Below are 23,557 nucleotides of genomic sequence, written 5' to 3'. Positions count from 1 at the left end.
ACTAAGTGCACAGTCCAATCTCTTCTTAATTTCTACAGTTCCGCCTGAATATACATTTCAACTTTTTTTAAAAAAATAAATAAATAAACAAACAAATGCTTTTAGGACTAAAAGAACATAAAGAATTTTAAAAGCTACTTGAAGTTGTGAACACATGTAGGAACAACTACTTCTCTCTAGCTTTGGGAGGGAGGGAAGCAAAAAATCTGCAACCCATCCATCCAGAAAAACTATTTAATTAGAAACCTGAAAGCTTTATAACCATTTCTTTTGCAACAGAAAAGTTTTGGCTAATCATTCACTTCAAAATGCAATTCAACATCTTCATCTGATGCGTTATAGACTGGAATACTGCTGCCCTATAGAAAGTCATGAGCTTTCCAAGGCTTACTGTAACCTCTCAGCTATACGACAGCGCAAATAGATCTAGACCCTAACCAAAGAACAGGAGAAACAGCAGAGGGGTCACATTTAGGGAAATCCTTTAGCACAGCAGGCTGTTCAGGGCCTAACAGGGCCAGGACAACACAGTCCTTTGGGTACTTTGCCACTCGGCCCCATGCAGCAGCACGTTCCTCTGGATTTCTGAGCCTCTGCACTCCTTGCATCTGCGCAGTGGATAAGGACAAGGGATGTTACACGAGATACAAATACCTTAAACAGAACGTGAGACTTCCACACCCCACCTGCTCTAGGTACACATCCACTTCAAACAATTCAATCCATCTCAATATGAATAAGTTTTCTTGATGCTGTTTTAACCTGAAAACCTTTTTTCCTTTGTTGCAAGTTTCTGTGACCATTCATCACTTTTTTTTCCCCACATTCAGCATTTCAGAGTAATAACTAGGCATCACAGAAATCAAAAGCTTCAGGTGATCAGGTGCATTTTCCAAAACACAGATAAACCATTACACTAAACTATTCCAGTCTCTGCTGTTTGTAACACCGTGACAATCTTACATAGGCACCTCTCTAACTTATCTTGCTATTTGAACTGAGAAACATTAGAGAAGATGACAAAGTTGGAGAGAAAGCTGTCGGAAGTCTTCCAACACAAATATACTCTGCCCGAAATAACACAATATCAGTGTATGATCTGCTAGCTTGCACTACTGCTTCAAGATATGAGCCACATCATTTTTCTTAGGCAAAAACTGAAGTCAACCTTCAAGTGCATTCTCAACTTCCTCATGCAAAAGAAGTGACACGCAACAGGAGTTTTAATTTCTGTAACTGAGTTAACTGCAAAGTCTAATCAGGTAAAAAGTACAGTACATAGGCATCAAAAAAATATTACAGATCCCTGCAAGACTTCCCTGCCTTCAGCAGATCCTGAATCAAGTCCAGAATGAGCAGCATCGAGGGGGAAAGTGTGGGGAATCCAACTTGGACTGGGGTTCACCCAGCAGAACTGGTTTGAGCCAAGGAGCGTGAAAGGGATGCAAAACCAGCAACAGTGAAATGATTTGTCAGAAATACTTCAAAACAATCTTTCTGCTAAATAGAAACCTTCAGAATGTCTTCCCTGAGGAAATCCCCATCGCTTGCAGCATGCTGTCTGAAGAAGCTTTTGTGTTCTGTGGTTCGGGACTGTGTTACCTTGTAGGCTACCACTAGGGTCTGTTAAGACTTGCCCACAACGAGAACTTGGACAATTATTGTTAATACAAACACACAAACTTCGTGAGAGTTCTTGCTCATCCTACAAAATCGCAAGTAAACAAAGGGGAAGATCATTATCTGTCACAGACTCCTTAAAGGAGCAGACAGCCAACTCAGCCTGCCTCCACGTTGCCTCCTCACACAATTAGTGATTCACAAAACAATTTGTGTGAGAATAATAATAATTGACAAGAAATGAATACATGCCAGGCTTGAAGAGGAAGGAAATTATTAGGTGCTCTTATCGACCTGTCTCCTGACCTTGATACCTTCTGCGGGGCCAGCATTTCTGTGGTCAGCCCCAGTGCTAGGCCAGGCTGTACATCCTCCCCGTCCCCAACAGAGATGCTCCTGCTCTCCCCAGTCCCACAGCTATGCAACAGACCCATGGATGCTGGAAAACAGTCCTGGCCCAGGCTGCATTTCACTCACCGTTAGCCCTACAGGCTAAAAGGAGCTGGCTTGTGGGTTGGGTTTTCTCCTTCCCTACACAGAAGTTTAGATTCTCCTGGAGCGGATAGCAACTACTAAAAAGCATGCTTTCATTGTATTCAGCAAGTGAAGATGATTCATTCAAAATCATGTATGGGTGCGTGCCCTTCTCATCCCTGTTATTTACAGTTTTACATAACAAGATTCCAGCCAAACTGCCACCATCCTTTTCTTTCCTCCTGAAGAAAAATCCTTCCTATTTTTCCAGTATGTTCATCCCATCCTTACTACAGTAAAGAGATGCCTACCATCTCCCACACCAATAACAAAAAAAGAAAGTAAAATTGTATTTCCTGAACGCTTTATTTCTTTATTTATAAATCTCATTTTAGCAGTGTGCTTAAAGTATTTTTATATGTAAATAAATAAATAAATAAATATAAATAAAATCAATTTTAACAGTTTTGCCAGTTCAAACAGGAACATTTGGGAAAAAGTTGCTGAAAACTAATTCCAGAACGTTCTGGTCACTTTTAATAGGAATTTAGGATCTAAAATTTAAACAAAAAAAAAATGCCACAAATATCCAGCTACTAAATCCTTCATTCAGAGTTCAGCAAGCTTCAGTGACCCTGATGAGCACAACAGCCTTGGAATGGTAGAGGGGCAGATCCTGAGGTAGCCTAATCTCAGAAAATTAAAAGCTTTGAAGATTAAGAGCAGGACCTTGAAATGACCCAGAGAGAAAGAAAGAGACTAAGTGGTTTCTGCAGCCAGTCACTCGCAAAAAGCAGGCTGCTAAGCCCCAGATGCCCTCAGCCAACTCTCCGGCTCAGGAGTATTCCAGCTCAGTGCTTTGGTCTCTGCAGGGGCAAAAGATCAGAGCCACAAGTCCCCAAAACAGATTTTAGTCTGCCAGAAACTTTGTATGGCAGCTATCCTATGTCTAATTTTCATTTTTTTTTCCTGGATAGTTTCACAAGAGTTGCATTTAGTCTGAAGTGACAAAGTTACTGAGTCATACAGGGAAGCTACCTCACAGATTTCAGAAATTTTGGCGATTTTTCTTATTTTTTTTCCTCCTTGTTTATTTTTATTACAGAGAGAATACTCTCTTTAAACGTGGACAAAAGCGGGATGCAGAAATCCATGGCTGAAGCCTAACCAGTACTGAAGATACCAAGGTCACTGCATTTCATGGGCTAAATTTGCGCTTTACGCCTTACGGCTCTCCTTACCTTTTACACAGAACCGTAATCAGTCTTGCTTTCAGCACACGGTTCCCTAAAATGTCAGCTCCATTCCTGAAAAGCTGTTGACAAGTCAAATTTTCCTCTTGCTTCACATTCTGCCTGACCAGTACCTGCTTGTCCCTTAACCAATTACTCCTAAATGCAAGGTTTTGTACTTCACTAAGCAGAATCCCCTTGCAGCCAAGCAAAATGTTAAGTTTTCAAGGCACCAGCCTGCAAGTTACAGGGTAGATGTGTGCGTGGAGGGGGAAATATGGAACTAAAATTCCTTCAACAATTTATGTTAAAACACAACCCCCATGTCATTAAGCAGCACTGCTGATAAGCACACTGTAGGAATATACACCCACAGCTACTAGAGGGATAACTTCAGAGAACAGGGCAAAGACTGATGAAGGCAAGGGCTACACAGCAGAAACTGTTTTGTTTCATATGAACCTTTTAGTAAAACTATTACAATAATCATTTGTATCCCAAGCTTTTATGAAGCTGAGCATATGAAGGTGCATCGTACCTCCCTACCCATTCTTGGCAGAGAAATAGAGGAGCTCCCAGCACACTCCACGTGAACTGGCAGCACAAACCACTGCAAGAATTAATTGCTCAACTGACAGCCGGTTGGTTGCACAAGAGGCAGCCTGCACATACGTGCAAAATACACAGAAATATTACCTGATTTTTCAGATCAGATCAATACCATAGTCATGCAGTCCCCAGATACAGTTTCACATGTCCAGGTGCTTTGGTTTTTTTGTTTGCTTTTTCGGGTGTTTGGTTTAGGGGGGGGTGGGACGGATTGCTCGTTTGTCTTTTCTTCCTTAGGAGAGCCACCCCAGACAAAATTAGACTCGTGTTTCAGGAACAGTTCACATCATGGATTTTATACACCCAAAGGCAGCAGAAATTAAAACTAAGCTGGAAGGAAGGTTGCCTGCAATTGTGAGTGAGAAGTCTGGCAGGAAAAGCACCAACTGGCCTCTGGCTTGCCAAATTGCTTAGTGATGACACTGTGGGGTATCAAAGGCAATGGAGTTAAAATTACCAGAATTATCGTGGAGACATCAGTGGAAAGGAAAAAGAAATGTGAGGTGACAACTCATTCATGCGTACAAAGTTACTACAGCATTGTAAACAACCATCAGAAGACTGTCCATCTTTACTTGATTTTAACTTATTATCAAGTTAGCAGGGAATAAGTACTTCTCATTCTTTTATGCAGTGATAAAAACTGCTTTAAACTGATGACTAGATCAGCTTCTACACTTCACGCTCCTACTGAATAGGAAGCGATGCTCAGTTCAGCTTTATTGGCTACTCTTATCTGTTGAGCAACATTCTTTGTAACTGCTTTCATTTTGAACCATTTCTTTGTCTTCCAATAGTTATAAAAACATGCCCAAAATTGGTATGTGTGAAAGGCATCTGTAACATTATTTAAAAATCTTCTCCATATAAAATAATCTTCAGAGGCACAGTTTCAAGTTTTAAGAATTCGTATTTGTATTCATCAGAGGCATGACAGCTACCACAAAAGGTAGAGGAAACAGTAAAAGGGCTACACCTCCTAATGTTAACAAGCCCTGACCAATTAAGAATGCAGTTAATTTCCTTCTGGCACAGCTACGTTACTCACATGCACCAAGTCTATGCCAAAACGCACCCATGCAATTAATAACAACTACCCAGTCCAATATAGCAACAAACAAAGCTAAAATAGCTTTAGACTGTCTCTTCATTTTATATTCTGAGCAAGACAGTCACCTGAAGGCCCAGAAAACATCCTTTTGTTTTCACAGTTCTCACCACAGATAGTTTATCGAAAGCTGTGTTATAGCATCAAATGTATGCCAGCAATTCAAGAAAAAAAAAAAAAAAGGCAAGACAAGGATCATCAAAAAACAGTACCATCACCACAGAAAATACCACGCACCATGAGTCAGAGTGGGGAAAAAAAAGCCAATACAAGATTTTTCTTCAAGAATATATAATAAGGACTTAAATTTCAAGGCATAAAGAAATTAAGTCTGTAACTTCAAAAGCACACAACTTTAATGTATTCTTCTACTCTGGCTGTTATCATACAGGTTGGTACCTCTGAGCTCCCAGAACTAACCAACCCCAAAGAGCAAGAATATGGATTAGACTAGTCTCAATAGTCTTCCTCACAGATTTCTTGTAGTACCATTTCTCTAAAAGAAGATCGCATAAGTGAACATAGATGAAGAAGTCAAAAAGTTCTTAATTACAGAAGAGGGGGGAAAGGGGCTCATATGCTTACTAAGGAAATAATTTTACATTTTCTGTTCCTACGTTGACCTGAATGCACCAAGTCAACCACAAAAGCTCCCAAAACCTCAATGCTTCCGGCACAAGTATGCTTATTAATCAAAATTTAGCAAACATTGACTTACCCAGCATCCTCCTGGAAGCCTTCCAACTCATCCCTTTGTTCTGCTAGCGTGGATTCTAAATCCAGATAGGTACCGTTGTGAGACAATTGTAGAGTGCAGTCATCAAGCTGTAGGACAAAATTCAGAACATCAGATTTTAGCAGTGATTTTTTGACATACCTCTAACATAGGCTTTCCGTTTTCCAGGTCCAAAATCTCCCTAAAACAAACCATATGTTGGAAGTAGAAGAGAGTGATGTTAGACATTGTACACAATCCCAAGTCCACGTTCACTAGATAATGCTTGGTCACTACGATAATTTGTAACTTAAAAAGCCTGAAGGAAGAGCTAAGAAGCAACACAAACTTCTCTCTCACCATGACGGCCCAGTGCCAAATTACAAGAAACAAGGAAAATCCCTTCCCAAGGCAGGGAAACAAGAAAAAGGGCAGGTGGAAATACAGGGTGTCGTACCTTCCTGGTAGGGAAGAAGTGACCGTCCACCTCAGACACCCTGGGAAACCCTGCCCAGAAGCAGAGGAGCTGCCATCACGGAGCCCAGTCTGACAAAAGCTGCTGGGGACCTCGGTGTGTCACAGTGCTGGGGTCCTTCTGTAACCAGTTCCAAGTTCAACAGTATTGTAGCCCCAGGTGTTTCACATTACTAGATATACAATCCAGCCTCAGGTTGACCTGCCAAACACGAGACATTTCATCCCTCTGGCTGTGGCAAAACAAGATGATGGCCCCATTGCATACCTCTCAACCCTACCACTGTCATAGTTGCTTTTTTTGGAGGGGGGATGAACTTGCAGCCCCACGGCAGAGACCACTTTGGGAAGAGAAGAACTATTCTCACCATACCAACCTGCTGTTGCAGGTGGAAACCAGTTCTTAGGAGGGGTTAGCAAGGGTCCAAAGCAGCCAATGAGTCAAAGAAATGACACTTTTAACACTAGAAAATAGTTGAAACTCCATCTAAGATGAACCCCCTGTTTATCACCTGTCCAAGAAAAAACACCAACAGTCTTCTCAGGGCCATTCTGGATTAGCTGCATTGGTAGTCCTGCAGAAGAGCAACTTTTTAACATGCAACTGATAGAACACGACTTTTGAGGTAGCCCACATCACTGTGCTGAGCACTGTTTACAGCTTGCAAGAAAAAGTTCATTTTCTGGAGAACGGAAAGGATAGAGGGAAGAGGTGAAGCTGCATTTGAACCTGTTCCACTTTTTCTTTTCTCTTTTTTCCCCCTCAGTGAAAGAGTAAGCACACCAAATAATGCAGCATGAGTTCTCACCCTGACTCCTGGGGATTAAAGAAAGAAAAGCACCTCCAGGCCCAGCTCCCTGATATTAAGAATTACAACAGTATTACTATTCTGCATCTCCCCGGGTACAAAGGATATTATTAACCTATGCTAATTCAGAATACACTCTTTGGAGAAGAAAGACTAAATACTGCTCTGGGAAACTTTTTCCCAGTAGCCCAGGATATCAAATGAAATGCTAATTTATTCAAAGTAATGCCAAAAGGCAAACTACTAATTAGATAAATGTTCTGCTGTCACTATGGAGATTAGGAGATTTGCCCACAATTCCCAATTATACTGCACAATTAGGGAAAAGGAACAGTGCCTTACTAATGTCTTCTGACTTTAGTGTATAAAAAGCATGATGAGAACAGGAAGTACTTCGCGTACAAGATAAAGGAAAATAGCGCATTCTACCTATTTTCATCTCATCTCCATAGTTTCAGCTCAACATAGTATTCACCCAGGCTTTAAAGCGTTATTCGCAGTATCCATTTATCCATTAATAGGAGTGACTGCAATTTCTTCTATTACTGTATCTTTTATTTCCCTTACTTAACAGTGAATCTTGCCAGAAAAGTCTCTCTTGCTTGTGTACACACAGACATGAAAAGGAGCAAAACAACACTCTGAAAAGCAGCAAGAACTAATGCAATAAACTCTGGAATCACCCTTACATAGGGTCATTATGCTGCTTCGCATCTTCCCTTTCAAGCTTCACCAGTACTCGTATTTTATAGACAGAACACACAGATTTGTTACCTTATGATTTTTTTTTTTTAATTAGTAAATCGCCTGCCTTTTTCAACACAAAGGCTGGCCAATGTTCACTCATTAGTGCTTATTAGTAGCAATTCAAGATGTTAGGTCTCTCCCCTCTGTTCTGTGTTAATTCCATGTTTATCTAACACACATCACTTCTTCCCATCTCTGGAGACCCTTGCAGACAGCTTCTATCTAGCTCATTTCGGACATGCTCTTCCCATTGATCATAATTCACATTAAAAATCTTTATTAGCACACATCTTCTCCAAGAATGATCAGAAGGCAGAATCCATAAAGAGTCTTTCAAAAATATTTAATAGAGCTGTTTTCCATAACCATGAACAAGATGGCTATTCAACTTTTTAGAAGTTATTTCTGTTTATTTCACTTTATTCTTTACTATTCTTTTTGACTCTTCAGTATTCCCTACTGGTCCCAAAACTCAGACAAGCATTTTGTTGTTGTTGAGCTGCTCAACTTGTTAATACTACTGCTGCAAGGCCTTTTTTTTTTTTTTTCCATAAACATAAAAAGCAAATTTTTCTAAAATCTCTCTTGCCAGTCCTTTCAAATCATTAATTGCTTTTTTCCATCACACCTGTGTGTTGCCCAGAAGAGCCAAAAATTTTATGTAATATAACAAAGTAGTCAAGGTGACATTTACAATTTCTATTTTGTGCATTGTAAAAGTTTGTCGTCTTTTAATTGTTTCCACCAAAGTACTCAAAAGCTTTAAAAAAAAAATTGAAACAATGATAGTTTCATCAGAAGAAATTTTTATCGATGCCCCAGTGAGTCATCACCACAATTAGAAATTCTTTAAATAACCCTGAAATAGAGTTTTCCCACAGATAATTATATCAGGGAAATGTAAGAAAAAGGAACAGGAAGAACATAATAAGACTGTAAGAGTATGAGCAATAGTTATACTACAAGCTTATAGTTACGCTGAACACAAATAATTAAGCAAAAGCAAACAAACTGATTAAGCTGTTAAAATACCAGAACACTTAAAACCAGCGTTTACTAATCCCTCATCCGCTGCCATTTAACTGCTTTAACATTTAACGCTGCCAGAGGGAAGCTCCAGCACACCATACCCGAGGAGAGGTGTCCTGCCCTCAGTCCTGGCCAGGAGCGGGCAGAGCGAGGTCAGCCCTGCTGAGCTCCTTTGCCCTGCCCTTGGGGGTCCCCATGAGCCCAAACGTTACCCACTTGCCCCATGAAATCACACGGGCAGGGCAATGTCAAGCCAGCATCTCTTGCAAATGCTCCTTATGGGCCACCAGGAAACAAAGAACCTGGCACAGAAGCTCAGTTGGTCATTATCTTCCGCAGGGAACCAAATTCAGTCAGTTTTGGCTAGTCCTTCAGCCCATGGGGCCAAAATCATCTGCATTGCAAGGCCACTGAACTTCACAGGACTCAAAATAGTTTGATGACAGTACACAGGCAATGACTTTCGCTTTGTTTTACGCAGTGACCTGAAGGAAGAGATAACACCCATTTCTCTTCATTGAGGAGAAAATCACAAAGAAGCCCTTGTTGTGCAACAGGAAGGCTCGCCATTTCATGGATTTAGATTAGATGTTAGGAAGAAATTCTTTACTCTGAGGGTGGTGAGGCACTGGCACAGGCTGCCCAGAGAAGCTGTGGATGCCCCATCCCTGGAGGTGTTCAAGGCCAGGCTGGATGGGGCTTTGGGCAGCCTGGTCTGGTGGGAGGTGGAACGAGATGATCCTTAGGGTCCCTTCCAACCCAAACCGTTCTGTGATCACTGAATTTCACAGCTTAAGGAACAAGTAACTGTAAGGGCAAACAAAAGCAAACAAAAAAAGCAGCAGCACAGCAAGACAACCATCCACCAGTCACACGATGCCGGTAAGTGACTACTGCTGCCTTCAGACCCTACAAGAGGAACTGGTTGAATGAAGATAAAGAAAAGCCAGAGTTCAGTCGTTGTTTTCAACTCCTCCTCATGATCCAAGAGAAACACTGAAAGCGAGGTGTTGGCGGCCACAAGAGGGGAGCACAGGCGCGTGAAGCAGGCCACACGTAGGCCGAGTGCCAGGGTCTGCCTCACAAGCACCCCCCGCACACACCGGCCATCTTGATCAAGAAGCCTGCGGGTAAATGCCTCAACACAGAGGCAACATGCACCATACTGTGCCAAGAGAAACTTCTGGAAGTCTGCTTTCTCTTCCTCCACAGGGCTCTGCGAGATTAGCAGATGTCCCAGGTGGGCTTCCCTTCCTTCATCTTGTTTTAACCCCTCCGTCCCAAGGCAGTATAGGCTGGCAAAGGTTAAGGGCAGTGGAAATGCCACATGCACCCTCCCTGCTTTTCAGAAAGCACAACAGCAGAACCACAAACCATTAAAAAAGCTTCTCTTCACTGTTTGTTCAGAGACCACATCAGTGCATTTTTCAACAACCAGTCCTGGGGAGCTGCTATTCCCTCACCCCGAGAATCCACTCAGATTTTGGCCAAGTGGCTGCTCACGTCTCCCAAACCATAAGGCATTGACAAGTCAACAGCAAGTGTGTGCAAAGACAGCTCCAAACACCTTCTTGATTTTATCTTCCATTTAAATAAATGTAGGCACCACTCAGAGATCCAGTTCAGATAGCAAACAAGTCCCATTCACAGTGCGAAGAGGCCTACATTATGAGTTCGAAGGATAAATTTGATAACTTGTGTGGTAACGCTGGAAAATAAAACTGCTCGACTCCTCAGCCACCAGCTGGAACTACATCAGATTCACCAAGTTTCTAGTAATTCTAGCTAAAGTTACTGGGCAGATTATTTTGCTCATTTTGTTGTTTCCAGAATGAGGGGGAAAGGAAATGCCTTAAAGAAAAAAAAAAAGTTGGAATAATCCGGTACAAGCTGTAGAAATAAAATCCCTCTTCAGTTCTAGCTTCTGGCACAGACTCAGAAAATCCTTATCTTACTCAAATGTCTTAGCTCATCTTTCATTTAAACATCATTTGGTGGTAATTGTTCCTATTAGTGTTGGCGTGCTCCTTACTCACCTACAGGATGCTTTGCAGAATAGGTGGAATGGGTGATAATAAAAACACTCAGTTTTCCATTTTTAAATCCAAAGCCTTGTTTTGCTTTACACATTTGCACATTCCAGCTACACAGTTTTAAAAGGTGCTCCTTTCCGGTTCAGCTGCTTCTACTGGGATGGCAATCCTGTTACCACGGCCTACAAATGCCAGTTTTCCCTCTGCTTTGCCATCTCATCCCTTTACCCCTATTTTTTTTTTTGTTAAAAAACAAAACAAAACAACTATTTCTACTCAGCAAAAATGTGAAAAAAAAAAACAGCTCTGCCTGCTTACCAAACATATTATGTATTCCTAAGAAAACTACAGAAACCAAAATGGTGCAAATCAATATTTAATGCTCTCACCCACAGCTGAGGCTTCAAATGGAGAATGACCGTACTCTATTCAGATGGCATCACATTTTAGTGTTTTTGAAATTTTAGTATGGATCACCAGACATAAGTTTTCTGCATTTGCACATTGCTAGCCTTGTAAGACATAACAGCATCACCGTCTCTGTTAGTTCTTACAGAGAAATGAAACAAGGGGATGGTCTGAACGCATCCCACATGCAACCCACCTACCTGCCTTCAGAGCTGCTACCAGCTACCCTCTGGCCAAGGGCCTCGATTCCTTCCTTCTTGTAAGAGTAGGAATGCCATGGACATGCACATGCCAGTCATGAGGTAATATAACAAAAGAGAGACCAAAGCATCCAGCTCAGGAGTGATGCTGCATGATCTATCTTAGGTACAAAGCTTGACATCAATGAGATGAAATGAGAGCAAGTAATCTGTAAGCCAGATGTTAGCACTCAAAATGAATGGTGTATGCTAAGAACTACTCTCATCTTCCAGTCTGACAGACACCCAACACAGCATACAATCACTGAAACTTGATCTAAAAATCTCAATGCTCTCAGCAACTCCACTGCAATTGCTTAAAACAAAACTTTAAACTTCTTCCTGCCCAATACTTTTTTTTTTTTTAATAGTTTTGTATTTTCTTCTCCATGTACTTAATTTATTTTAAAGCCCGTACTTCCAAGAGGTCAGAGTTTTCAAGTTAAGCTCAGCCACAGGCTCTGTACAGATGGCTACTTCTGAAGAAGGCTCTGCTCCCAAAATTCGGCAAAGTTTCCGAACCCTACTAAACTCACTCCACTCCTCCGTACCCATTTCAAGGCTAGGGAAAGAAACTTGTTTGCTAGACCATTGACCTTTCAACTAATTTAGCAGGCATAACAGCATTCTCCAGTGTTGTGGCACCTCAGGAGCAATTAGCACAGTTCGTAGGAATAACTATTAATGCTAACGCACCTTTGGTTTACTTTTTAGCACACTAATTGTCAAACTGCTCCACAGCCCCTGTGCATGTTGCTGAGCTTACACGCAGTTTCATCGATGGCACCTATGCAAAGTACAGGCTGCAGGCTTGCGTGACCAGGCATAGGGCAGTCAGAGCACAATTCCTTTGAAAGGAACTACTACTCCAAGATGAAAATATGTTGGTATTTCATATGTAGCCTGTAGTCCTGGTCTGAAACAGCAGCTTTTCTCTCAGGCCTGGCTGACGCCACCGAGTACTGCTGGGGTCAGGTACGACAGCGCACGAAGCGAAACATTAATGCCACGTGAGATCCTAGAGAGCCACTGCAACAACACGCTGCCAATACAAATACTCTGCTGAAATAACAAAGAAACTGAAAACAAACACTGAAAGCTGTTACATTAATATTATGGGTTCGACTTAAGAATAACAAAAGGAAGTTCAGAGTTCAAAATTCTGGAGCTGTGCTATTTCGGGGGTCTCAAACACAGGCAAGGCATCGCAGTGAAAGCATAATGCACGGACACGTACCTGTTGCAGTTCCTAGGCAGTGGATTATGCCCCCGACTCGCCAGAGCTTTCACTTTGTGACCCCTTTTAGCACAGTGCTCCACAGGGAGCCGTTCAGAGTTTACTGGAGTACCTGCTTCCAAACAAGACACCAGGGCTTCCATCAGTAGCCACACGAGCATTGCTGGGAAGCGTGCGAGTGCTCAAAATGTCAACAAGCGCGGAACAAGAAAGCAAATTAAATTCACCTAGAGATGGGGGCTACTGAAATGTTTAGTACGAACAAAGTAACCAGAAGACGTTAGAAATAATTGAGATTCTGCATAAGAACGACACAAAATTTCATTCTGCATGAGAACTGACGCATGTTCCTCCCCCGCCTAATTTAATAATTTTAAGTTAAATTAGAGACAACACACGAACCAAACAGCCAACAGCACAGCTCAAAGTGAAATTGTTTTGACCAAAAATCTCTCCAGCTTTTTAAGCCAGAAAAACATACTGCATTTCTAGTTTTCTCACAGTAAAGATAATGAACATACAACGATGCTAAAAAGCTAACCTCTGCATCTGCTCATTAACTTTTTGGCACCTCAATTCTTCCATTGCTTTTCCCCATCCTTGTTCAGCTTTTCCTCACTACGAACACAAAGAGCTAGCTCTTCTGGCCTTCGTGGTTAAGTATGTCTTCAGCCAAACAAAAAGGAGAGCAGCCGTAAGAACAGGAGCCTTTATTTGGAAGCCTATACCGCTTTTTGGCTGGTACACAGGGGATGCCTACAGCTGACATGCTCTCATTACCATTTGGTTGGAATTACTGTGAAGGTATCCAGGGAAATGGAAATAATCTCTAAGCAGCAGATAGGTCAAGAAAAGGGAGAGGAGGAGGGAAAGGATTAGCTTCAATGGAGTTTATCATCTGAGGAATCTTTTGTTCAAACTTGTGTGTGTAGGAAACCACAGAAATCATTCTTTTAAAGATAAGGCACAGTCCAAGGAAGCAAAAATTGTACTGAACTCCTGACAAAACTTCAAACTGCTTTTTCTGTACTTATTGAACTACAAACTGTAAAATACATCATATTTAAGAAATACTTTTAAAGTGATGTCACAGAATGAATCAAGGATTTGCAGCCTTTTAACACATGTCCCTACGAACAAGCTGTCTCCCAGCACCCTCCAGTTTGCAGCTGAAGACTCAGGCTTCATGCTAGCACTTCCACCTCTGCTACTCTACTTGCACATGGCACACTATGTGTTGCTCACTACCTTATCACAAAGCTAAAATACTCAACTGCCACACCACCACCTGCACAGTTCACAGGGACGCAGCAAGGACGCAGCAAGCAGTAAATCACAATCCATCTTTAGCAGTGGTTTCATTGAAGCAGTGGCTAAGCACCTAGTAGACAGCATACCACAAAAAAAACAAGACACCAAAACCCCACAAGCACTCTGTGTTCGCAGCCACGACCCACATCTGCACCCTTTCATATACACGGCAGCTGGAACATCAGTCCTGAGATCAGCTCTGCTTCAAACCAGTATATGAGAGAACAGAGTGTTTGCATCTTTAATTCCTCCTCAATGAGAAGTTAAAAGTAAGGAAAACAGGGAAAGAAGAGACAAGATATCAGGCCATTTGGAAACCTGGAACAGGGAGGTTTGGGGGAAAACAAGACAGCCTAAGTGAGAGAGGACCTGACAGCAGTCCTGGCAAAATTTACAAGTTTCAGAGAGCCAAATCAGGGGAGATTTAGAGTTAATGATAGTCAAAGAGAGTCACTAGTGGAAACAGGAAGCCCAGGGTAAACTATCTTTCATTGTAGTCAAAATTTGTCTTGGAGGACTCTGGTTAGCTATTTAAAAAAAAAGGGGCACAACCCTTTGGGTTAATGTACAGGAAAGTGCATTGTGTTAAACACATTAACACCAAGGGAAAAAAATACAGAAACGTGAAAGAAAAAAATAAAGTATGGCAGCATCACTGACGAAAACATCATGCACTTGTCAACGGAACCATTTTTCAGACACAACCTGAATCCTGGAGGGTTAGGTGAAAGATTTTGTCTATTAACAACTGCTCTAATGACTACTGTCATCAACTCTTTCTGATACTTACACTGACTCTTAAGTTTTGAATCACAAAACCTTTAACGTCAACTGTAAAAATCATTAAAAGAGCATGATTAAGAAGTTTATGAGAATGAAATTCAATAGAGAGCAGTAGACAAATGGTAAAGAATCATGGACCTTGCAGATTCTTTTAACTCCTACTCCCAAATTTATAAAAGCAAAAGGGATATGAAGTTTTTTACCCTTAAGCAGAATTTATTTGGCACTTGTGCTTCACCTATTTTATTTTTTTTTTTTACCATCCATTTTTCCTTCCGTTTGAGTAGCTGCCAAGCAGCAGTTTCAAGCCCCAGCTTTAAAAGAGCTGCCTGGACCAGAATAGGAAAACAAAAGAGAACTTTGGCATTCATTAGGAGCACGACTTAACAATACTCAAACAGAAAACCACACACTCAAACCCAGTTACAAGCAAAATACAACTCTGTAAGGAAACGATGAGTGTAGTATTATCATCGGACATATATCAAGTATTCATCCCTCATTTACACTCTGACCGTCCTGTTTCAAGAGGCAGAGAACATAGCTAAATACAAATGGCTTCAGCAACAACTCCTGATCTATTTTCCCTAGAAGTGAACAAGCTCTAAGTGGTAACAGTGAGGACTAGTCCATGCTGTAAGAGAACAAAACAACTGAGATAGCTTAGAAAAAGCTGAGAGGATGATGGTACTGAAAAGCTAAAAAAAAAAAAAAAAAAAAAAAGTCCATTATGCTCATTATGCTCAGACTTTTACAGAACAAAGGAATAAATTAATGAAAAACTATGAAACTAGTTAAAAGTGAGACTTAAATACAGTACAAAATGGGCCAATAAAAGCTTATAATTAGAGTTCAAAGCTTAGAGATCAAATGCAATTAAATGCTTCTAGAAATTCGAAAACTACTTCATAATTAAGAGCATATAAAACATGTATGCTTCAAGACAACAGGCATCCAATACCTATTATTTAAATTTATCCATTATGGTAGCGCTCAAATATCCCTCTGAACCATCTGGTACAGCTACTGTAAGAGATCACTGCCACAGTTATCACTTTTTTTTTTTTTCCCTATGCACAAGAGAACCAGAACATGCCTGCACTTTGTTATAAGCATGAAAGCTCCTATAAATGAATATTCATGGGGTCCTTGACTCCAGTGCCTGCTCCCAACTTCTATTTATTTTTTTTTAAACATTTGAACTACCAAAATAAAACACCGTAATAGTAGTTTTAATAGGTAATATGGGTCAAACCCGCTAAGACTGAAGAGGTTTTATTTTTTGCAGTCCTTACTGAATTAAGCTTGCGCCATGTCTAGTTGGTTGATTCCAAATCTATTTGCCTTCAGAAGAGATGCTGAGAATTTCTACTTATTCATACAAGACCAAACGCACGCAGCAGCTTTATGTACCTAAATGCTGTCATTAGCCAAGGCCTTGGCACTTCTCAGCTTTAAAGCCCAGCTCCATCTCCATACCCTAGTCCACTGTCCTTCACTTGCAACAGCCTTCCTGTGGTTCCTTCTGACACAGACCACTGAACATCCAAGTCCTGACAAGGCTTTCCCTGCAACACAACAGCAAGCTACTGAAACAGCCCAGGAGCACCTGGTTGGAAATGCCTGATGCTGACTTGTCACCAAAGCCAATGTTTTACGGAAGAACAAATTTCTAAGTATCTAGAAAATAGTAAGGACAGAGGAGACAGTGTGGACATCTTTTGAGGACTATGCTGTCAAAATTATTTTAGAGACACCTAAGTTGATTGGGGAAAATGTTATTTAGGAGTATACCTAGACTGTACAAACCTCTCTAATCCCAAATTATTTGGGGCAACATTTTGTACCACACATAAACCTTGATAAACGTTTGAGTTCAAGTGTTCCTCACAGCTACCTGTAGCACAGTCACTTGGAATATTGTATCATACACACACACCCTGAAGCTGTATGCACTTGCTGCTTAGTTATTTCCCAGAAGGTGCAGAAACACTACACTCACATCATACAAATCCAGGGATTTCCCAGCTGTGATGGAGGGCTGTTCTTTGGCAAAAAAAAAAAAAAAAAAAAGAAAAAAAGCTGCAATAAACACTGATTTATGCTTCAGAGCTCAATGAGAATGCAAAGGTGGTTATATAAAGCAGTCAGTTTGTTAACTATTTAGAGAAGACATCTTCAATATTAAAAGCAGAGAAGAGTGAAGCTTTTCACATGGAGAAACATGCCCAGTCCTTGCAGTTTGGAGCAAAAGTTACGAGTAATTTTTAAACTGTGTGAAGAGTCACACTTAGAGTTGAACCAATCCTGAAGTGGTTAGCCCATAGACACGGAGCAAGATTTTGGCACATTCAGAAAGAGCAAATGTTTCCCCGATCCTTAGATCGGGGCATTCACCACAAGATCCTTCCTCCTCTCTAAGCAAGGCCTTTTGGTACTTGCTGCATTCTCAGAAGTCTGAAACCAGAAGTACAATTCTCATGTAAGAAGAAAGGGTAATTATATACTGCTTTATGCTAGATAAAGCACTGTGTTAGTTAACGATAATGAATAAAATACATTTCCCTTCCACACTACTTACTTTTTGTATTCCCTCTATAATCATGATGCTGTCTTTGCTGTTTTAATTAAAAAACACACAGTACAATCCTAAAACACAAATAAATAACACAGTCAAGTAAAAAGGAACAGCTATTAGTCTCTCTTTGGTATTGATTTCACTAAGAATTACATCAAGAACTAGTTTATTGTCCGTATGAGCTTAACTGCTATTACAACTCAAAATCTAACTGAGCTTTCTTTACCTCGGAGCTGTAGCTGTTCATCCTTCCAGTTCCATTTGCTATGGGTAAGTGTCTCAAATAGCTCACGCACACTAGCATGAGCTAGCTACAATCAAAAACCCTGAAATACGAAGCACAAAGCTGTGTTTTATTCATGGTACTTTTGTTTGCCAATTAATTTAAAAGCAGTCCTTCAAGAGGGAAGAGTAGCTTAGCTTGGTGAAGCTGTCTTACACTACACAGTAAGAGGACAGATGCAAAACTCTTGAACAGTTCTGTAAAACCAAAAAAAGCATAAAAACAATAGCAGTCTGCAAAGCATGAAGGTCTTTGGTACCACGCTAATCTCAGGATTTATACACCGGTGTAACTCTATCAGCTCCAACGGGATGATGTCATCTGCTCCAGCCACGTGCCAGGGAAATAAGAAACAGGTCCTTTCAGCATGCGGGGCAGCCCAAACCTTTGTCTGGGGAGGCTTTCAGCGCCCGAATCCTCCTCCCCTGTTGCAAAGAAAGCTAGCTCCGCTCTATTTAAAAGGACCAGATATTGAGGATGCTCTCAGGAGGCCATCAGCAAAAGAGGAACAAGTTCAGAAACTCTGCAGGCACTTAGGGGCTGCAGCAAATGTGGGCACCCACAGCACTCCCACGCCATGTGGGTGCATGCTACCAGTACCTGCGCTTGCTCCCACTGAGCTCTTGTTCCCCACACCACAAAAACAAAACAAGAGAAAACCCACCAACCAAACCACAACTTAAAAAGTGAGTGGCAACACTCAAGACCATGCTAGCTGTCATCCAAAAGGGGGGGAAAAAACACCACTCAGGAACCAGAAAAGATTCACAGATGGGAAAACTGCTGACAACCTGAGTAGTAGGATGTTTCCGACGATCCAAAAGCCATTGTGAAGTCCAGCTAAAACGCAAACAACAGCTATGGTTGTTCAGCTTGGCCAGGCAAGGAATAGCTGACTCAGTCATCCTAAAACAGAAGAGGAATGTGCCTTTTTGTCATGCGTGAAGAAAAGTTCAAAGGAAGAAATTAAAAATATACTTTTCTTCTCCACAAAAAAAAAAAAAAAAAAATCAGGAAACATTTTCTGAGCAATGCTGCAGTGTAAAGAGCAACTATGCACACAAAAAGCCATTCCTACCTTTTTTTTTTTTTTAAATGATACTTTAAATTTTACATCAGTAGTATTTTTTTTTTCTTTTTTATTTTCCCTAAAGCATTCATTGGTAGAAAAAAACATCCTGCTAGCTTTTAAGTTTAAATACATGCTTCAAACAGTTTTCAGGTTATTTGGTTTAGGCAGAGAAATAAACCCCAGATGTTTCACTGAGAAGGTTTTTCACCAGGAAACTCACGGCCCTTCCAGATGTCTCAGGTATCTCTGAGTCCAAACTTATTTTTCCTACATGAGAGCCATGAATATTCTCTCTCCCCCCAGTAATCTCCATATGGGTTTATTATAAATGTATCCAAGATTACGGGTGCAAACTGCACCCATTGCAGCTGGCTTTAGGATCATTTGGCAGAGTAAACAAGTGAGCAAGTAAGTCTTCCTAGTCCTTGTACATTGCACATTCTTTATTCTTACTTGGCACACCAATGAAGACGAAATTTGTCAGAAATAACATAATTAAAAACTGCATGATCTCCATTTGCAATTAGATGAGGTAGGTCAAAACGAGGGCTTGTTCTCCTTTATATAAAATGACTTGTAAATGACTACTTTGAGCAGACAGTTTCGCTGTGGATTTATGGAGTGTTTTGTGGGTCCTGACATCATTAAGTGCTAAAATGCATAACCCCGATCATGATTTTTCAGTAGCCAATATGTCATGTCCCCAGTTTGCATCTCCCTATCAACAGGTAGCTTCCCAGTGCCTTACAGGCAACAAATGATGCCTTTCCACCAATACAGGAGCCAACTACTTTTGCTAACATTGTCTCTGCACCAGTTATCAGCCATCTTCTCTAATTGTTTAGTGTGTTAACATGATCCAGTTAAACTATCAGCAAGTGTGCCCAGCATTCAGGCCAGCAAGGTATCTTATTTCTACTTCAGACCTGAGAAAAGGCTCTCATACCCATCTAAGAAAAGGATATCACTACTTTTTTGCAGCTTTGTCTTGCTTATTTTAGACCATTCTTCCTCAGCAGCACAAGAAATCAAGGCCCTGATTTGCAGGAAGCAAGCAAACAAACAAAAAAGCATCCTGCACCTCTGGAGTAAGTGAGGGACCATGTCATGAGCACAGTTACACACAGACTTCACATTCTCACCATAAGCCCAGCTCCTCCACAAATCTGGACACGGTTGTCTTCATTGCCTCCACTCAGAGTAACCCTGGCAATCTGCTTCACACAGACTTGCTTACACTGTGTAGTTTTGTTTAGCTTTGGAGGCAGTTTGTTCTCGTCTCAATTAGCTCTCATTTAGCCTGACCGCGTTCAGTGAAGATGATCTGTAGCAAAGTGATAGATACCATTAAAAGAAAAAAAAAAAAAAAAAAAAAGGACTAATTAGGACTAATTATAAGAAGTTATACCTTGAGTTGCACTAAACTTCTTGCTTTGATGTTTATAGGGGCGTGAAATCTTTTTAATATATGAATAAAAATTTATTTTACTCCCCTTTTTCAGTTAGACATGACATTTATAATAAGAAATTGCACCAAGGAGTAATTGGACCTAAATATGCCAACCCCTAAAAAGTTCATAGGCACAGTTCATTTGTCCTGAGAGCAATTCCTGAACCACAAGAAAATATTGATTAGCAGCGAATAAACATGGTTCTTCTTTAGAAGTGACTTATTGAATAGTCAGGGGATTGTAAACAGCCTGCAGTACAGAGCTGCAGTCAATTTCTGCTATACTTTTCAATTGTTACATAAACAGTAACCTTGTCCTTACACTGGAGGGGAACCATAAAACTCCATGTTCAGTGTGCCATACAAAATCCAGCTATGTTGCAAGCACATGACTGACGGAAATCCCAAGAGGAAAGCTTTAGTATTTAAGCTTGTCTAGTGTCTCTTAACTTCAGTGTCAGGCTCCTTGCAATTAGCTTTGGCAATCCTGGTTTTCCTGTTTAGACCAGGGAAGAAAAAAAAAAGGCAAAACAAAAACAACCAAAAATAAATAAACCAACCAACTAACCTCCTACATACAGTGGTTGAAATCTTGGCCACAGAGGCACCAGATCCTAAGTTCCAGGACCTTGGCTGGTCTCTGTCTTCCTCCTACCCCTTTCCTATGCTCAACCTAAAAAGATGGGTCTGTGACCACATCCACCCAAAATGCCAGAAAAGCCGAGGTTAGGGTGTACTGAAACAGATGGTCCCTTTCTTAAAAGAAATCTTCAAGACTCCAGTCTCACCAAGACTCTCTGTGCAGAGACTGGGGCAACAACCACCTCAATCTCCATTTGGCTGCCATCAGACTGCAAGAAATAAAGCCAGGCTATAAATGCACAGCCGACCACTGTTCTCCAAAGAGAAGGCAATACAGAGTCACAGAACAGTTTGGGTTGGAAGTGACCTTAAAGACCATGTTGTTCCAACCCTTCTGCAATAGGCAGGGACACATCCCAACAGACCAGGTTTTCCAAATCCCCATCCAGCCTGGCCTTGAACACCTTCAGGGATGGGACATCCATGCTTCCCTGGGAAACCTGTGCCAGTGCCTTACTAGCCTCATAGGAAATAATAGATCTGGATGTAAAGGGAAACAATCACCTCCTTCAAACTGCTGGTCATGCTCCTTTTGATGCAGGCCGGGATACAGCTGGGTTTCTGGGCTGCAAGCACATGCTAAATACTCATGTCCAATTTTTCATCTACTACTACCCTCAAGTTCTTCTCGTTGAGGCTGCTCCCAATCCATTCATCCCCTCAGTCTGTATCCATGTCTGGGATTGTCCCCACCCAGCTGCAGCACCTTGCACTTGGCCTTGTTGAACTTCATGAGGTTCACGTGGTCCCACCTCTCAAGCCCATCAAGGTCCCTCTGGATGGCATCCCATCCCTCTGAAGTGCACTCTGCACCACTCAGCTTGGTGTCATCTTCAGCACTTCTGAGGGTGCACTCAATCCCACCACCTACATCATTAATAAAAATATTAAACAATACCACTCCCAATAAGGAAATATCGCTCAGGAGAAGGGTGTAGAGTCATAGAATACCCTGGGTTGGAAGGAACCCACAAAGGTCATCAAGCCCAACTCCTGGGCTGCATAGATGTCTACCCAAGGATCAGACCACGCGTCTGATAGCGCTGTCTAAACACTGCTTGAACTCTGTCAGGCACAGTGCCATGACCACTGCCCTGTGGACCCTGTCCCAGTGCCTGACCACCTTCTGTGTGCAGACCCTTTCCCTAACCCCCAGCCTGTCCCAGCTCCATGCCGTTCCCTCGGGTCCCGTCGCTGTCCCCAGAGAGCAGAGCTCAGCGCCTGCCCCTCCGCTCCCCTCGTGAGGGAGCTGCAGGCCGCCATGAGGCCTCCCCTCAGCCTGCTCTGCTCGGGGCTGAGCAAACCAAGGGACCTCAGCCACTCCTCATGTCTTCCCCTCCAGACCCTTCACTATCTTCATAGCTCTCCTTTGGATACTCTTTAATATTTTTAATCAAATAATAATGTCCTTCTTATACTGTGGTGTCCAAAACTACACAGTGCTCAAGGTGAGGCAACGCCAGTGCAGAGCAGATTCAGGCAATCCCTTCCCTCAACCAGCTAGCAGTGTTGTGCCTGATGCACCCCAGGATACAGCCACATCACGCTAAATCACACCTACATTTTTGTTCAGTTGTTTTTTTTATTTTACTCAAGCTTCATGTTATTAGCTTGAATTTAAACCAAAACACCTGCTATGGTTTCCCAATGACTGCCCGTCAATCCTTACAGAAGGGAATTAGAGGTCAGACCACCACCACAAGTGAGATCTACAATGACTCTGAAGTCATAAAGCATCAGTGGACTGAAGTTTTCAGTCATTTGAAATGAGCAGTACTTTTTTTTAACCTGACTCTACTAAGATGGTCTAGATTTTAAAGATTCATGCACATGAGTGGCAGCATGAGCTACAGGAGCTGGGTTCCTCGCTAAGCAAAGGCAACAGCCCCAGTGCAGTGACAGAACCCAGCCCTTAGCCACCCAGTTTGGTCAGACACTGAACCAGAAAACTGAAAACACACAACAACAACAAAGCTTACACAGCTTTAGTGCACAGAGGGTCATCTGGCAGAAAGGCATATGAGCACCTCAGCATATAAATGTAACCGTAACACGTGGGCCTGCAGATTCTCAGGGGCTAATCCAGGCTTCCCTCCCACCATGGTCTTCGCTGGAATTCAGTTTCAGATGACACGTGTCACATTTGAGAACAGCGGTACATTTAGCACAAAATATTCAAGAGGTTCCTTTCCCAAGTCATAAACCGTTCTGGTACACTATGATCATCTTCCAAAGAGCAGACACAAGTAATTCAGTAATTTCCACCCCTGAAAGGTCAGAGCCCTGCCTACTAAATAATGATGTCATGATAATAAGCTGACCCTTCTTTGGTTGGAAACTGCATAGTGGTTGCCCAAACCTCAACAGGATGCTAAGAGAAAGGAATCTATATTCATTACTGTATATTGTTAAATTTGTGCTGAGAGCACTTTTGATGCACAAACCACTGTGCTGAGTTACTCTTAAATATGTCAGGCTTCACATAGCTCTATAGTCTTGGGTATCCCCTTATCTAAGAGGGAGCAGCATTTCTTTTGCTTCCAAGCCTAGAACAATAATAAAAGAAACGCAACAAGTTCCATGCAAAGACTTCAGCAGCTGCTGGCTGACTGCTACAGAAGCCTAAATAATGTCTCTTGACAAAAAACACACTCCAATACCAAGTAGGATGTATTTTTTCCAAGAAAAAGAAGAAAGCGCAAGA

The 23,557-nt window shown here is 41.6% G+C and overlaps 1 protein-coding gene across 9 annotated transcripts in view; it reads right to left on the bottom strand.

Moving 5' to 3' along the window:
* Positions 1-23,557, bottom strand: part of FHOD3 (formin homology 2 domain containing 3) — a 420,526-nt gene that overhangs the window by 382,824 nt on the left and 14,145 nt on the right. For all 9 annotated transcript variants that reach the window (XM_082753307.1, XM_082753302.1, XM_082753303.1 and 6 more), the window contains exon 2: positions 5,762-5,868. In XM_082753307.1, the coding sequence (XP_082609433.1) occupies positions 5,762-5,868 (107 nt within the window). The remainder of the gene's footprint in view (positions 1-5,761; positions 5,869-23,557) is intronic.

The sequence above is a fragment of the Aythya marila genome (genome assembly GCF_965140915.1).
Source record: "Aythya marila genome assembly, chromosome: 2".
Lineage (NCBI taxonomy): Eukaryota > Metazoa > Chordata > Aves > Anseriformes > Anatidae > Aythya > Aythya marila.
The sequence above is the reverse complement of the archived record's forward strand: the minus strand, read 5'-3'. Positions and strand labels throughout refer to the sequence as shown.